The 18,223-nt window shown below is 32.4% G+C and overlaps 3 protein-coding genes across 3 annotated transcripts; 1 reads left to right on the forward strand and 2 right to left on the reverse strand.

The window, feature by feature from the left end:
• The first annotated feature begins 1,680 nt into the window (after positions 1–1,680).
• Positions 1,681–3,511, forward strand: LOC100249910 (putative UDP-rhamnose:rhamnosyltransferase 1). Its single transcript, XM_002275814.4, has one exon. The coding sequence runs from the start codon at positions 1,772–1,774 to the stop codon at positions 3,176–3,178; it is 1,407 nt and encodes a 468-aa protein (XP_002275850.1). The 5' UTR covers positions 1,681–1,771; the 3' UTR covers positions 3,179–3,511.
• Positions 3,512–5,928: 2,417 nt separating this feature from the next.
• Positions 5,929–7,613, reverse strand: LOC100255055 (putative UDP-rhamnose:rhamnosyltransferase 1). The gene has a single exon (XM_002275788.4). It carries the CDS (start codon positions 7,434–7,436, stop codon positions 6,039–6,041), a length of 1,398 nt encoding a protein of 465 aa, XP_002275824.1. The 5' UTR covers positions 7,437–7,613; the 3' UTR covers positions 5,929–6,038.
• A 5,539-nt stretch (positions 7,614–13,152) lies between these two features.
• LOC100260155 (putative UDP-rhamnose:rhamnosyltransferase 1) lies at positions 13,153–14,826 on the reverse strand. The gene has a single exon (XM_010663528.3). It carries the CDS (start codon positions 14,762–14,764, stop codon positions 13,343–13,345), a length of 1,422 nt encoding a protein of 473 aa, XP_010661830.1. The 5' UTR covers positions 14,765–14,826; the 3' UTR covers positions 13,153–13,342.
• Positions 14,827–18,223: the final 3,397 nt, after the last annotated feature.

Here is an 18,223-nt window from a genome sequence, read left to right on the forward strand (position 1 = left end):
ACAAACCAAACCAACAATAGTGGTCGAGTTTTACAGCATAAAATCCAAGTGTACAATGATTCTCATACATAGAGGATTTCCATGTAAAATGGGAGGTTACTAAGCTACTACAGATGCAAACAAAGACATAAACACTTCTGTCTTTCCATTATGCTCAAAGCTGTCATGAAGCTATTAACATTATTGCACAAACTCATTGGAAATGATTTTAATTATTGAAAATTATTTTTTTAAATAAAAAAACCAAAAAATTAAGTTTTAATTCTAAGTAAATCAAAATTTGATTTTCTAGTTTTAATTATAAAAATAGAAATAGTTTTTTATGGAAAAATGATAACATAAACTTTTAATTGACAAAGTATTGTAACAACATATCTATAATTTTTTTTTTCTTATATAAAATCCTCAACAAAGGAAAAAATGATTGTGATTGCTTTAATAGCTATATCGACAACAAATAATGATTGATCAATAATTCTGCACTAAGACTAATAAGTATTTCCAAACCATCCACTCTGAAACAACTATGAATGGTAATGAAGCTCAAAAGAACCAAAATTATAGTTCATGCTATTGTTTTATTATCAATATTTGATTTTATATAAATAATTAAATAAATCAAAGTTTTAAAATGATTGTGATTTGCTTTAATAGCTATGTGGATAATAAATAATGACCAATCAACAATTTTGCACTAGGACCAGTAAGTATTTCCAAACCATCCACTCTTAAACAACTATGATTGGTAATGAAGCTCAAAAGAACCAAAATTCTAGTTTATGCTAGTTGTTTTATTATCGATATTTGATTTTATATAAATAATTAAATAAATCAAAGTTTTCAAGAACTTCAAACCCAATCATCAAATCTTGTCAAATTGAACTATGAATTGATTCAAAGAAAACGATTTGCTTAAATTGAGAACTTATTGAAATTAAAAAAAAAAAAGTAAAAAAAGTACATGCTTGGCATTATGGAAAGAAAATTTTCACTTTTATTTTCTATGTAACCAAACAGAGAACGAGAGAGAGAGAGAGAGAGCGTACCTCGGGTTCTGGGTTTTCAGAGAGTCAGGTCGGAGCCGTCGTTGGTGCATCATATCGTTATCTTGTTTGTTTGTCAGGGTAAGAATGAGACTAAAATCAGAGCTTTTCTTCAAATTTTCCTTTTCTGTTTAATTTTTTTGGCCTTAACCCGAGGTTTTCAGAGAGTCAAGTCGAAGCCGTTGTTGGTGCACCAGATTGTTATCTCATTTATTTGTTAGGGTAAGAATGAGACTAAAATAAGGGTTTTTCTTCATATTTTTTTTTTTCTGTTGAAATTTTTTGACCCTTTTTAGATTTCTGATGTGGACGCTGAGTTGATACAAGGGGAAGGCATTTTCCGTATGAAATAACACCTCACACCAAAGTGCATGAGATGGAAAAAAATTTCAAATTTCAAATTTCAAATTGCAGACATATCTTGGGTTATGCAAACTTTGGGTTTTGAAAACAATATTATCTCTAAGTAGCCCTCTCAAAAGTCAAAACACAAGTTTGCCTTATTTTTAAATCTTGAGCATGTGCCCGCCAAGCTCCCAAGTCCCAAGGAGGCTTAAATATAACTTTAAAAAATATTAGATGGGGACATTAACGGTATAGGAAAGATAAATGAACAACTGTCATATTTTTAAAACATAGTTTTCTTCTTCATTTTCACATAACTACGCCATTCCATTTTAGACATAAGAGTGCCTATCTCCACAGCTCCAGTGACTTGGCCGGCGAAAATGGCGGATCTTCACGTAGTAATGGTTCCATGGTTGGCATTCGGTCATATGATTCCATTTCTTCAGCTCTCTATAGCATTAGCCAAAGCTGGAGTGCGTGTCTCCTTTGTATCAACTCCGAGGAACATCCGCAGACTCCCAAAACTTCCTCCAGATTTAGAGCCTCTGATAAGCTTCGTGGAGCTTCCATTACCGGCGGTGGACGGCGGTCTCTTGCCGGAAGATGCAGAGGCCACTGTGGACGTTCCCACTGAGAAAATTCAGTACTTGAAGCTTGCTTATGATCTCCTGCAACACCCCTTTAAGAAGTTCGTTGCAGATCAATCTCCGGATTGGATTATTAGCGATACTATGGCTCATTGGGTGGTCGAGACTGCAGAAGAGCATCGGATTCCTTCAATGGCCTTCATTTTGTTCTCCTCTGCCGCAGCTGTTTTCGTTGGGCCTAATGAATGTCTAATCGGTGAAGGTAGAAGGAGGGTTCGGCCGTCGCCTGAGAGCCTGACATCATCACCAGAGTGGGTCAGTTTTCCATCTTCGGTAGCTTTCCGGGGATATGAAGCTAGAACTTGCTACGCAGGATTCTTCGGAGAGAATGTTTCTGGGATAACTGATGCCCATAGGGTTGCTAAGGTATGCCATGCATGTAAAGCTGTGGCTGTACGCAGCTGCATTGAATTTGAAGGTGAGTACCTGAATATACATGAGAAAATCATGGGGAAGCCGGTGATTCCAGTGGGTTTCCTTCCACCGGAAAAACAAGGAGGAAGAGAAACCACTGAAGGATCATGGAGTGAGATCTTCAAATGGCTTGATGAACAAAAACCCAAGTCGGTTGTGTTTGTAGGGTTTGGGAGTGAGTGTAAGTTAACCAAAGATCAAGTCCATGAGATAGCTTACGGGCTAGAGCTATCCGAATTGCCATTTCTGTGGGCACTTAGAAAACCCAACTGGACTATGGAAGACATTGATGCTCTACCTTCTTGTTTCAGTGACCGGACCTCCGGCAAAGGGATAGTATGGATGGGGTGGGCACCACAGATGGAAATTCTGGCGCACCCATCAATTGGGGGTTCACTGTTTCACTCAGGGTGGGGTTCAGTTATAGAGACTCTTCAATTTGGGCATTGCCTTGTTTTATTACCATTTATAGTTGATCAGGGGTTGAATGCCAGACTGCTTGTGGAGAAGGGTTTGGCCGTGGAAATAGAGAGAAGCGAGGATGGATCCTTTAGTAGGGAGGATATAGCAAAGTCTCTGAGGGTAGCCATGGTGTCGGAGGAAGGCGAGAAGCTGAGGGCTCGTGCAAGAGAGGCCGCTGCAATCTTCATTGACAAGAGGCTGCAACAGGAGCACTATATTGGTGGATTGGTCAAGTATCTGAAAGCTGAAGTTTCCGAAAAATGATCATCTCATATGTTGTCTGACAAGAATTGTGGTATTATGCTTTATAAAACAAAATGTTGGTTTATGACACAATTAAGAGTTTGGTATTAATTAAGTTATATGTGAGGAGTCCTTCGTCCGTTGGGATTATTAATTAGTTTTGTTATGGCTTAGGGACTTATTTAGGTCCTATAAATAAGTCTTAAGTTCTTTAGTTAAGAGTGTGTGAGAATGACTTTAGCCAAAGTTGTGGTTTTAGTCTGACTTTATAGTTTTAGCCCATCTTTGTGGCTTTAACCAATTTGTGTAGAAATAGTTTTCCCAATTTGATTTCTTAATTTTGATTTGAAGATTAATGGATTGATCATCATGAGGACTTTGGTAAGGCATCCTTACCAAACCTCACAAATATTGTGTCCTCTCTTTTATCTTTATTTCTCTTGCTATTTCTTTTCATATTATAAGCTAATTGAGTTTGTATTTTATTGGTTTTCGTCTTATGAGATTAGACTTAGGTACAATAAATTAGTATAAGAGCTTTCATGGGCACAACACAAAAATAAAAAATTCAAATGTTTATAATCTGATTTTTATATTTTAAAATATATTTTTATCTATAAAATTTTATTTTTAATCTTTGTATTTGTATAATTATTTTTTAAACTAATAATAAAAAAAAGTAAAAATAAAAATAAAAATATTTTGATTTATATTTTTAAGGGTAATAAATTATTTTCTATTTTTTTGTTGTGAAATTATTTTTTTAGTTAAAAAACAGAAAATTGTTTTAAAAACCAATTTTATCGTTAAATAACAGAAGTTTGTGTTTAGTAGGTGGCATAGGCAATCATGCAATCAAAACCACGGAGAGTGTAGGTTTTCATTTTCATGACAAAGATTTTTTTTTTGTTTTATTTATATTATTATTATTTATAACATGATAATGAATAAAAATGAAATTAAAAAAACTTTCATTAAGACTTAAAAGCACTTGAATTCAACATCATCTTCCTAAAAATATTCCTTTGAATTACTTGTCCCATCCACCATTCAAACAATAGTTAGCAGTGAAGCTGCCAATCAATGCGATGGCAGTGATATTCCCACTGTCCACGTTATTCATCAATTCAGTCCTTCTGATGATGATGGGTGTGGGGTGGGGTGGGGGCAGAGTACTCAGTGGTTTTGGTGGCGATGGCTGTGATGTTCCACTGTCCACGTATTTCAGTCCTTTTTGATAGTGAGTGGGCTATGAGCGTTTTAGGGACTGTTGAATCGTTTGAACTTAATAGAGTTGTATTATAATCGATTCGTTCTTAATCGTACGAATATTATTTGCTTTGAGTTTAAAGGAAATTAATGATTTTTAAAATATATTTATATAATTAGGAGAAGTCAATATTAAGAATTTTTTTTTTCATATTCGATGTGTTATATATCATAATTACTTTTTCATATAAACCCAACATCTTTATTGTATTTTATGAAACTACAAAGTTAAATAGACAAATATCCTTCACAAGGTCAAACAAATTCTCATTATCGAATCAATGATCAACTTTAATACAATTTGTAATGATTTATTTTAAATCATGTAAAGTATTCTCCACTCTAGGCTCAGAGGACTTTCATAACTTTATAATGCATCTATAAAATTGAGGAGTTCTTTTATTCAATGTGAGATATTACAATGATTCTCATATGATACAACATCCTCATTATGTCCCATAGAATTGGGAAACCAAATGAATAAACATTCATCATGGGGTTGGATAAACAAAAGCCTACCTCGAGGCTAGGAATTACCTCTAATACTATTTATAATGACATGTTTCTAACTGTATAGATAATGTCCGCTCAAAACCTAAGAGACATTTACAACCTTAAAATGCATATACATGGTTAAAAAAGGTTAATACATATATAACGTTAAATTTTTTTTCTCCTATCCAATGTAAAATATCACAGTAATGGTTTGACAATGAATTCTTTCAGCACCATTGAAGACATTTCTTCGATAATTTATATCTACCTTTCCAAATTATTTGTTTAAAACTTATGTTGGTTTCTATTTTAAAGAATGTTAAAACAATCTTATATATATAAGTTGAATTATAGTTATAAGTTTATTATAGCTATTAAAAACTCATGATACACTATATGATATAAGGATATATTATTTTAGGGAAACTAAGACACACACACGTGGTATGTGATACAATACAAGATATGATAATGCAAGGATACATACCATTTTTTGTTTTTTTAAGAAAAATCAATTTTTTTTTTAATATCATATTGTTTTTTTAAAAGATATGCTGAAGATTAGAAATTCCTTGCAATAGGAAAAAAATAGTAAAACAATCCTATATAAAAAGTTACATATTAAAATCACTTAGAAAATGTTAAAAATTAAATAAATTTATTGTTACAATAAATGTGAGGAAGTTGTTAATTATTTGAATGTTAATATTGAAAATCATGGTGATAGGTGAGTAAAAGCTTTTATTTAATATATTAATTTTTTTTGTCATGTAGCATTTAGCAATGAAGGGAAAAAATACACACACCATACCTTATGGGAATTAATAACTATGGGTCTTAAGTGGTATTCCCATTTGATTAGTTCTTTCAAAAAACACTTCTAACATAAAAAATAAAAAAACAAAAAAAATAAAAAACGTTTTAAAACAAAAATAAGACGATAAAATTCAGAAATTATGTTTAAAAAGTTGAAGAATTATTTGTAATTCTTCTTTTAAAAAATAAAATAAAATAAAATACTTGATAGATAATTTTTGAACATTTTTAGAGAAATACACCCTTATTCTTTCCTTCCCAGATATAATAGAAACCTTCTTATCTACCATAGACATGGTGATCACTTCTCCTTTGCAATCCCACCTTTCAAATACTTGACCAACTCATCAATGTAGCTCTGATGCAGCTTTTGGTCACCAAAGATCATGGCTACTTCTCTTGCGCGAATCCGCAGTTTCTCGCCTTCCTCCATCACCATGGCTAGTCTCAAAGACTTGGCTATGTCATCCCTGCTAAATGATCCATCGTCGCCTCTCTCTATTTCCACGGCCATACCTTTCTCCACAAGCAGCCTTGCATTCAGCCCTTGATCAATTACGAAAGGCAATACAATAGGACAGTGCCCAAATTGCATGGTTTCAATCGCTGAACCCCACCCAGAATGAAACAAGGACCCCCCAATCGATGGATGTGCCAGAATCTCCATCTGGGGTGCCCATTCCATACACACCACCCCTCTGCCGGAGGTACGGTCACTGTAACCAGAAGGTAGGGCATCGACATCTTCAATAGCCCAATTGGGTTTTCTGAGTGCCCAAAGAAATGTCAATTCGGATAGCTCTAGTCCATAAGCTATCTCGTGAACTTGATCTTGGCTCAACTTACACTCACTCCCAAACCCTACAAACACAACCGACTTTGGCTTCTGTTCATCTAGCCACTTAAAGATCTTCCTCCATGCTTGATTTGTGATTTCATGGCTTCCTTCTCGTGGAAGCAGACCGACCGGAATCACTGGCTTTCTTAGCATTTTTTGGTAGATACTCAGATACTCACCTTCAAACTCCCTGCAGCTGCGGATGGCCACTGCGTCACATGCACTTAGTGTCGTGGCGATCCGATCGGCATCAGTGGTCCCCGAGGAATTGTCTCCATAGAAACCAGGGTGGGCACCTCTCGCCTCAAATTCCCGGTAGGCCACCAGGGATGGAAAAGTGACCCACTCTGGCGGTGTTGTCATACTTTCCGGTGAAGGTCGAACCCTCCTCTGACCATCACCGGTTAGGTACTCTGGAGGCCCAAAGAAAACATTTGAGGCAGAAGTAAACATAGTGAAAGCCAGGAGGGGGACAGCACACTCTCTAGCAGCCTCCGCCGCCCAATCCACCGGCAGATCAACGATCATCCAATCCGGAGATGCACCCTCCAGAAAGCGCTTCAAGGGTTGTTTTAATAAAGCATAGGCAATCTTCAAATACTTGATTTTCTCAAAGGGAAGTTCGACGGTGGCCTCACAGCCTTCCGGCAAGCCCAAAACCGCCGGTAATGGCAGCGCCACCAAGTTGATTAGCGGTAGTAGAGTTGGTGAAAGCTTAGGGAGCCTCTGGATGTTCCTTGGAGTTGATATGAATGAGACATGGATTCCAGCTTCAGCCAAGGCAATGGCTAGCTGAAGATGTGGGATCATGTGGCCAAACGCCAACCATGGAACCATCACTACATGCATATTACCAGCCATAACGTGAAGAAGATGCGGTTCAAAGATTTGAAGAAAAACTTTGTGAAAACCCCAACTTTAGATTTGAAGAAGATGAACTTCTCATGCTAGAATCCAGGTTATAAATAGTAACACTTGCTACTCTGTAACAACCAATGTTGATGATGGCAATTTGGGAGACAAGCTCACTGCTCACACGACGCCATCTTCTGGACACATCATTTATGGCTCTTAATCATCCATCACCAACAATGGAGACCCACATATTCAAAAAGTCGTTGGCAAGCGCATCAGCATAAAGTCTCTTTGATAATCGGCTCTCGCGAAGAGTACGGAATCTTTTAAAAAAGACCATGATTATAATGTCACCTTTACAATTACGTTTCATTTATTCGTACTCAGACCTGTATTGTTATTTTGTAGTTTAGTTTTATTCTTTTATAGTTTGTCCACTATTTACGGTCTGATTGTTTTATAATTTGATGATATATATATATATTGATCAGGGCCTAGATTTAATCATGTACTTTCGAGTTGAGATTAGCATTTTCCCCTTCATAATCACCGGTAATAAAATCAAATTGGGATTGTATTAAAAAAAGTCATACGAATTATAATGTCACATTTACAATTATGTTTCGTTAGTTTTTTTTTACCAAACTCGTTCTATTATTTTGTACTTTAGTTTCATTATTTGACTATTTATTCACTATTTTATATTGCCTCATTTTTTATACTTTGATATCATTATTTAAATCCTAATTCGATTTGGATTTCATGATGCATTTTTAATGATCAAGATTATAAGTTTGTTAGGTACCAATTGATTATTTCAGCATTTTCCTTTTCATGATCAGTGATGGATTAAGAAAAATCAAAATCTTATAACATTAATACTTTGTTTAATAGTAATATTGGAAAATTTACAAGTGTATAAACCCTAAAATCTATTTCAATTTTATTTTTATATTAATTTTGAACCAAATTTTATTAATAAATTTTAAATCCCGATTATATGTGTTTTTTGATATACTCATAATTTAATTCTTAGTTTTTATTATTTTGTAAATTATTTTATTTTTTATTTTTATTTATTATTATTATTATTATATTATATTATATTTTTATCTTTTTTTATTTTTATTTTTTATTTTCTCTCCCCTCTCTATTTTTTCTTCCTCCACCTACCCTCTACCTACCTTCACCTACCCCCGTACCCTCACATCACCACACTCCCCCACTCTCTTCCTTTTTTTCTTTTTTCCATGGCCCTTTCTATTTTCCACTCCCCCCATTTCTTTATTTCTAGGCGGCCGACCCGTTTTTTTGGGGAGAGGATCATTCTTCTTCCCCTTCTCTTCCCTCACCGACACCATACCCACGACTCCCATTCTTTCCATTCATCATCGTCATCATTCCTCTCACCGTCGGCCGCTAATCTGACCACATTCCACCCCCGACGTCCTTCCGTCTCTTTCTCTCTCTCGTTTTCCCTTTCTTCATTCCTTTGGTTATTACGGCCTCCACCTACTAGATCTTGCTGTCAACGATGCAAGCATTGTCGACCTCCACCTCCCGATGCTTCGATCATCACCACCACCCCTTCTATCGTGTATTGTTGCATTCTGTCTCCAATTATAGGGTTTCAAATGTGAGGTTTTATTTATTTATTTATTTCCTCTTTGATTTCTACAGTAATTATTTTCAATATTGGGTTTGGCTTTTGGGCTTTGAATATGTGTTTTGGGCCTTCTTTTGACTGGATTGTTGATTTGAATGGGTTATTTTGAGATGTTATATATAGATATCAGTTCGGGTTGGTTTTTGGGTATGGCCTAATTGTGGAATTGATTTGGATTCCATGTTGTTGGGTTGCAGTGATTGCTTGGGTTTCTGGGTTAGCTCTTTTGGTCCACGTGTTTTTTACTTGGCTCTTGGCTTATAAGCTCAAGGTTGGTTTTTTTGGGATTGCAATTGTTTTTGGTTTCTCTTGGTATGGTTGTTTCGTTTCAAGCATCAAAGGTATCTGGACTGGAATGCTAAGTGGAATTCTTGATCAAACTTTACTATTGGAAATCATGATAGTCAGATGTGATTGGGAAAAACAATGCGTAGCCATGCCATCTTTTTATTCATTTTTTAAAAAAACTTTTAATGCTAAAAGCTTTATTTCTTTATTTCTTTTGTTTATTCTTTTTTTTTTTATTCTCAAATAACTCTTTAAAATTTTCTAAAATTCTAAAGTTCCAAGTTTATTTATCTACTCATTTATCTATCAATTTTTTTTTTAAAAAAATATCATTTTCAAAATAATCTTGTAAAATCTTATTTTAAAGTTAGTCTACAAAACTCCAATTTTTTAAATTTAATTCTTCAAAATTCAATTCTCTAAATAATTTTCTAAAATTTTAATTTTAAATTTAATTTTCCAAGATTTAAATTTTTAAATTTAATTTTTCAAAAATTCCACAATTCCAAATTTAATTTTTAAAATGTCACCTTCAAATAAATTTTCGAAACTCCAATTCCTTTCAAATCAAATTTTCAAAAATTCAATTCTCAAATAATCCTTCAAAATTCTTTTTTCTTAAATTTAATTTTCAAATAATTTTTCGAAATTCCGATCCTCAAATTTTTTTTTTTAAACTCCCATTTTTAAATAGTTCTTCAAAATTCCAATTTCCAATTTCAAAAATTTCAATTTTCACATTTATTTATTTAATCATTATTATTTTCGTTACTATTATTATTCTATTTTTAAAAAAATTCTATCTTTAAATAATTCTTCAAAATTCCAATTTCCCATCTAATTTCCAAAATTCCAATTTTACATTTAATTAATTAATTATTATTATTTTATTTATTTATTCATTTATTTTTAAAATTCCATCTTTAAATAATTCTTCAAAATTCCGATTTCCAATTTCAAAAATTTTAATTTTCACATTTATTTATTTAATCATTATTATTTTCGTTATTATCATTATTCTATTCTATTCTATTCTATTTATTTATTTTTAAAATTTTAATTTTTAAATAATTTTCAAAATTCTAATTTCTTTCAAAATTTAATTTTCAACATTTTAATTCTTAAATTTAATTTTCAAAATTCCAATTGTCAAATAATTTTCAAAATTCCAATTATTAAATTTAATTTTCAAAACTCCAAGTTTCGAAACTTCAATTTTCAAATAAATTTCAAAACTCCAATTTTTTTTTCAAATAGTTTTAATTCCACTCCATTTTTCAAATATTTTTTAAAATTCACAAATTTTCTTCAAATTTCAAATAATCTTTCGTTTTTCTTAATTTTTTAATAAACATGAATGAATTTTTCATTATTCTAAAATAATGGAATTTGTTATATTAATTCATGCAAAATAAATTGGGCTTTGGTGGGGGCCCAACATATATATGATTTTTCTCTTTTGATTGTCAATTGTTATGTTTAATGAATATTGCTCAATCTTTGTCTTACTATTTGATATGCATGTGATAATTTTATATTTGAGCTAACCTTATTTCTATGATAGCGCACTATTACTTGTTGCTAAGGTATGGTTCTCAATCCTACTTCATTTATTTATTCATTATCATGCTTAATTCGTTTTATTATTTGATCATTTCATTAGTATCTATTAATTTTCTTATAAATTGTCACACTTGTTTCACCTTATTTAATAGAGACTCATTTTTAGGGGATTAGAGAGGTGCTACGATCTTTACCGTACCTTCCCAATAAGTAACCTGACCCTCGGACCTAGACTCAGTTTTTCGCAGACCTATTTTTCTTTCAGGAGTCACATTTAAGGTTTTTTCTTTCTTATTTTATTTTTTCATTAAAAAATAAAACAAAAATAAGTGAGAACTCCAAGTTTTTTCTAAAAAATTATTTTTTTCACCAAATAAATAAAAAACGAGTTTTGTCATTAAGTGGGAACGCATCAAACAAAAATACGGGGTCCACAAAATGGCGACTCCACTAGGGATATTTAGAGGGTCAAACTTGAACTCAAGTTGAGGAAAATGTGGTGTTTGATTAATCGATTAGTGGATACCCCCTCATTGTGCCTTTATTGTATATTTTCATGTTTTAAGGCATATGAGTGTTGACATGTTGATTATTTGGTATATATATTGCATGTGCCTTATTATATATTGATTCTTGTTATTATGTGCGTTTGTATATATTTGCTTATATTTGTATGTATCTTTTTGTATGGCTGCATGCTACATGATTACCCTTTTTCTTTATGTTGCATGTTTGGTTATTATTGTTCATTGGCTATATTGACATGTTGATTACATCGATTGATTCTCTTACCTGCTTTTGCATAGTGACTCTTCTTATTGTATGATTATCTTGCTTTCCTTGACATGTATATTCTCATTTTTGTATATATTCATCTTGGCATCATTGATTCTCTTTGTTGTATATTGTTTTGTTTATATCTTGTTTATCTTATCTCTACCTAGCTTGTGTGTAGATATAAGTGATATACATTTTCTTTGCATGATTGCTTGGTGCATGACTGCTCTTCTTCTGTGTGATGCATGTGTTGTTTGTCTATGTGGGACACACATCTATCCTCTTATCTCCAAGTCCTTAGTCTCGATTGACCTTGTTTTCCTTGATCTCATATTTGATATGAGATTTGTTACTTTGTTTGCTCTTCGATCGAGCTAGTGTTTAGGAGTATGGTCTATCGACGGGCTATATCGATGTTTGGGAGCATTCTGGAGAAGGTGGACACATTGATGCTTATTGGAGTCTGGTCTTTAAAGACCTATGTAGCCCAAAGCTAAGTTTTATGGATATTTGTGTGACTAGTATATTTCTTTTTCTATTTTAGCTTAATAGGATTTTCGGATGCACCCACACCACTCACTGTGCACTTTAGTTGACTACTGAGTGTTGAGAGTTGCGAAAGCTTTCACTATAGGAAACCCTCTAGGATGTCGAGGTAGTGCATGTGTGGAGGTGATGACCACCTTGCATGGAAGTGCCCCGTCTCTTCGGAGGCGTGTAGAGGGTTGTGTACTACTGGATGATACGATCGCTTCTGTTAGGGATCCTTTAAAGTCCAACCCTATTCTTTTTAGAGCCACCTTAACCTTGTAGTTTGAGCCTTAGATCATTCGATCATGATTTCCTTTCCTACAGGTGGGTGTATCTAAGGGTCTTTAGAACCTCTTTGATTTGATTGTCGGTGAAAGAAGACATACTTTTCAATTGGTAAATGGACTTGCGAAATTCAGGGCAAATTGGTTTAATAAAAATATTGGACCTTTAGAAAATTAAATTATCAAATTTACTCACCCTTCTCGATAATTTTTTTTCCTAGTGTACCCTTAAGGTAATTCTCCCTTAAATTAAAATATGAAATGATCTAAAATCAAAAGATGATAAAAATAGTACATTCTGTACTACATATGCACCCAACCCAAATTTGTAGTCTTATGTTTGATCGTCGACCTTCTAATTGTACTATACATAATAAAGGTGTACTGCATGCAGACTGAATTTATCAGCAAACAAGCTTCACATGCGTACTTTCATACTACTATAAGGAAATTAGAATTTTGTACACAATATTGTAACTTCTATTTTATCTTGTATGCACATACGCCTATGTCAACATCCTAATTTCACAAAGCTCATTTTACCACAATGCATGGTTGCCCTCAGTCATCTCATAAATTTACTTTAACCAGACAAAAAAAGAAAAGAAATTGATTTACTTTTCATCTAGTAGGTATTCATTCATATCCTCCACCGACAGAAACCTTTAATATAATGTCCAGAACTTTATGGTTGTCATAAAGCTAATGACAATCAGATTGATGGTTACCATGTTGCTGTTGAGTGAATAAATCTAATGAACATGGTACACTTTAATCTTCTCACTAGTACTGCATGAGACATATCACTTCTGCTTTGCAATTCCATTTTTCAGATACTCAACAAACCCTCCTATATAGTGATCCTGATGGAGCTTCGGGTCGCCAAATATGGCAGCTGCCCCTTTTGCATGGATCCTCAGCTTCTCCCCTTCCTCGGACACCATGGCAAGTCTCAAAGACTTGGTTATGTCTTCCCTGCTAAAGGTTCCGTCTTCTCTTCTCTCTACTTCCACAGCCAAACCCTTCTCCACAAGCAGCCTTGCATTCAAACCTTGGTCAATAATGATGGGCAATACAACAAGACAGTGCGCAAATTGAAGGGTTTCTATCACTGAACCCCACCCAGAATGAAACAATGAACCTCCGATTGATGGGTGTTCTAGAATCTCCATCTGTGGTGCCCATCCCATACACACCATCCCCCTGCCGGAGGTCCGGTCACTGAAACCGGAAGGTAGGGCATCGGCATCTTCAATAGCCCAGTTGGGTTTTCTGAGTGCCCACAGAAATGGCAATTCGGATAGCTCTAGCCCATAAGCTATCTCATGAACTTGGTCTTTTGTCAACTTACACTCACTCCCAAACCCTACAAACACAACTGACTTGGGCTTTTGTTCATTAAGCCATTTGAAGTTCTCCCCCCATGACCCATCATTGATTTGAATTTCTCTCCCTTCTGGCTTTTCCGGCGGGAGCAAACCCACAGGAATCACCGGCTTGCCCATGAGATTTCCAAGTAAATTCAGGTATTCACCTTCATACTCCACACAACTACGCACAGCCACGGCTTGACATGAATTAATGATCTCGACATACCTTGCAGCATCAGTTGTTCCAGAAGCGTTATCAGTAAAGAAGCCGGAATAGACGGCTTTTGCCTCATAGCCCTTAAAAGCCACTGAAGATGGAAAACTGATCCATTCCGGTGGTGATGTCATACTCTCCGGAGATGGCCTAAGTCTCCTTCGACCATCTCCAACGAGGGAATAAGCAGGCCCAAGGAAGGCAAGTGTGGAAGCCGAGAAAACAGAGAAGTACACGAGCGGTACCCCATGTTCTCGAGCAATTGAACTGACCCAATGCGAGAAGAAATCGATGATTATCCAATCTGGTGAAGTATCAGCAACATACTGCTTGAAGGGGTGTTGAAGGAGATCAAGAGCAGCCTTCAAGTACTGAATTTTTTCAAAGGGCATATCAACAGTAGCCTCAGCACCCTCAGGCAAGATACTCCCATTCTCCATTACTGGAAAGGGAAGTTCCACGAACTTTATCAGAGATGACAAATTTGGTGGAGGTTTAGGCAGTCTCTGGATGTTCCTTGGAGTAGATACCAGTGAAACTCGGATTCCTGCTTTAGCTATGGCGATGGCAAGGTGAAAAAACGGAATCATGTGGCCGAAGGCCGACCATGGAAGCATGACTACATGCATTTTACCAGTCATTTCCCACCGTGAATGCACTCCGTATCAGCCCAACACTGGAATACAAACCAAACGTATAGAGAAAAAACAAGTAAAGAGTAAAATAAGAAAAATTTTAGAAAAAAAATGAGTAAGAAAAAATTGAGAAAAATAAATAAAACTGTGTGAAAAATACAATTAATTTCTTCAAAAATTTTAATCTTCATTGAAGAAAAATTAATGAAAATATATATTTTAATATTTTTTATTTATTATTATTATTATTTTTTTCTTGATATCCAATAGATATATATATAAAATATTTTTTTAGCCTTTTTTTCTAGTTACTTTTCATGAGTCAAATAAATTAGAATAAAAAAATTGACACGCATGTGCATTATAAGAGAGAGAAGAGCATTTGTCTTCACCTTTGAATAATTGACACAAGTCCCAACTCTTTACGCCACTAACGGGTCATTATGAGCTTTTTGGCTTGTTAGATGACACACCACATGAGTGTCTGACACGTGACACCTTCCATTGGTTTGTTTCTATGGATCAATCTTCATTTTCTGTGTGCATATATTTAGATGCATGCCTGTGACCACCTTTAGATGGGAGGAGGGGGGGTGTTTGTCATGTGCATGGAGCAAATTAATCGGTGGGCTCGTTTCTAACTTTCAACGTGCTACCAAACTTGGTAGGAAAAAATGGCAATTACATGTGGCTTTAAAAAAACTTCTAAAAAATTGGTAGGAAAAAAATAGCACCGTTAAGCCATGCCCATAAGTGAAAGGATAAACAAAATTACAAATTGGACAAATTGCAGAAAGATGACCCGAACCCATAACTTCCTACTAAATCAAGTTCTAATATTATATTGAATTATCAATTTTTTTAAAAGTTTAAATTTGTAATATTTTGAGTTTAATATGTATATTATACTTCTTTACAACCTCAAAATTTTCTTCAAAAATAATTTTAATGTAAATTTATAAATCATGTTTATACTAAATTCTCTTTTAAAAATAAAAATTTTCAGTAAAATTGTGTTTTGAATTGTATTTTTTTATAAAATAAAGTATTACTTTTTAAATAATGTTATTTAAATTAAAAATACGATAAAGGGCATGGTACCTTAGCATTCTCTTTTTCATGATTGGATTGAATAATAAGTTGTTGGGTTAGAGTCCAGCATACATCAATCTTTGAATTTGAACAGTTGATACATGAATTAAATCTAAATTATTGAACAAATATGCAAAAGAGAAAATAAATCTTAAGTTCAAACATATGGGATAAAAAAAAATGATTAATTAGGTTATAAAAAAAAAAAAAAAAAGACTTTGGTGTGGCTCGACGTTTTTCACGTGTGTCCCTGCTCGATGATGAAACTCATTTTTTATTTGGTGAAAATTTGATTTTTAGAAAAGACTTAGAGTTGCTATTTATTTTTGTTTTATTTTTAAAAGGGAAAACAAAATAAGGAAAAAAAAAAAAAACCCTAAGTGTGACTCCTAAAGCAAAAACAGGTTTGTGAAAAACCAAAGTCGGGTTCGGGAGTCAAGTTACCTATTGGGAAGGTACGATGGTGAGCCATAACACCCTTTTAAACCCGTGTACATACAATCTCTACTAAACGAATTAAGAGAATTGTGACAATTAATTAATTAATTAGGAATACCAAGAAAAATAATCATGTAAATGAGTATGTACAAGTCATGATGAAAATCAATATACACAAAAATAATTATCAAATCTAATTACAAGAATACACAAAATAATTAACAAGAGAATTATACAAAATGATTTATTGAACTAAATAAAAAAAAGATATTAAAAAAAATTTCAAGAAATTTCAAAGTATTTTATTAAAAATGATTTTGAATTAATGATTTCAATTTATTTATTTACAAAAAAAGGTCAATTTCAAAAAAAGTTATTTACATTATTTTATTACAATATTTTTTTTTTAAATTTCAATTTAGCAATAAAAATTATTTTTATTTGAATCTTAAAAAAAAATTCAAGAAATTTCAAAGTATTTTATTAAAAATGATTTTGAATTAATGATTTCAATTTATTTATTTACAAAAAAAATGTCAATTTCAAAAAAAGTTATTTACATTATTTTATTACAATAATTTTTTTTAAAATTTCAATTTAGCAATAAAAATTATTTTTATTTGCTTTTACTAAAAATGAATGAATTTTTATGAATTATTTAAAAAAGAAAGAAAATATATAATTTTATCTACAAAAGTTGTATCAATTTAATTCTATTTGCAAGCAAATTAATTTTTGTTATTTTTTATAGAAAACAGACTTTTACAATTTTATTTACAAAAAATATCAAAATTCAATCCAATTTTATTAACACCAAAAAAAAAATTCAAAAAATTAATTTTTACAAAATTAATTAAAAAAAATTTTGAATCCATTTTACTGTTTGATTTTAAAAAGATTTGTTAGAAAATAATTATCTATGATTTTATAAAAAGATATTTCAAATTTATTACTTACCCTTAAAGATTTGGAATTTGTGTAAAAAAAGTTTATCCAATTTTATTAAAAATAAATAAATAAGATTTTTTATATTATATTTACAAAAACATTCCAATTTTGTTCTCCAATTTGATTTTTGCTTTCTTTTCCAAGAATTTATTTGCTTTAAAAAAGAAAAAAGAAAAAAAATGGAAATCTACATTTCGACAATTTTATCTAAAAGAAAATTTTTATTTTACTTGTATAAAAAAGATTCATGAAGAATTAAAATAAAATAAATAGATAAATAAAATAAAATAAAATAAAAAGAATAAAAATATTTTTTTTACTTTATTTCTATATATATAAAAAAAGAAGAATTTTGTCTTAACTACAAGATGATTTTGCTTACTTTATTTAAATAAATAAACTAAAATGAATAAATTAATCAATTACAATTTTTTTTTAAATGAATTTAACTAAAGGAATTTTTCCTTAAAAAGGGATTTTGCACAAATTTACATAAAGAAGAAATTTGATTAGAAAGATTTCTTCATAGACTTCCCTAGTTCACACCTATCCTAACACCTCAAAAATTGATCCCTTAAATGAGACATTCTTTAAAAATTGGCAGGAAAGAGTTTTCTCTGCAATTGATATAGTAAACTTAGGACACATTTTGATTGACCCAAAACCAAAAGATGGTTGTCATTTCTTACCAACTTGGGAAACTAGAAATAAATAAGTTAGGGATACTATTCTAAGTACCCTTTCTAATGAACTTTTTGATATTTATTGTCAATTTAAAGTTGCAAAAGAAATTTGGGATGCAATAAATAAAAAATATATTTTGGAAGATGCAGGAACTCATAAATATGTCATAGGGAATTTTAGAAATTTCCAAATGACCGAGGATAGAGATGTATCATCTCAAATCCATGACTATCACTTGTTATTAATGACTTAGTTATTGAAGACATTAACTTTTAGAGACTTGGAAAAATTAGAAAAATAACA

This window comes from Vitis vinifera, chromosome 15, assembly GCF_030704535.1.
Source record: "Vitis vinifera cultivar Pinot Noir 40024 chromosome 15, ASM3070453v1".
NCBI lineage: Eukaryota > Viridiplantae > Streptophyta > Magnoliopsida > Vitales > Vitaceae > Vitis > Vitis vinifera.

Excerpts from the sequence above, each read along its gene's own strand:
- LOC100249910 (XM_002275814.4), top strand. The coding sequence starts at position 1,772 with ATGGCGGATCTTCACGTAGTAATGGTTCCATGGTTGGCATTCGGTCAT.
- LOC100255055 (XM_002275788.4), bottom strand. The coding sequence starts at position 7,436 with ATGGCTGGTAATATGCATGTAGTGATGGTTCCATGGTTGGCGTTTGGC.
- LOC100260155 (XM_010663528.3), bottom strand. The coding sequence starts at position 14,764 with ATGACTGGTAAAATGCATGTAGTCATGCTTCCATGGTCGGCCTTCGGC.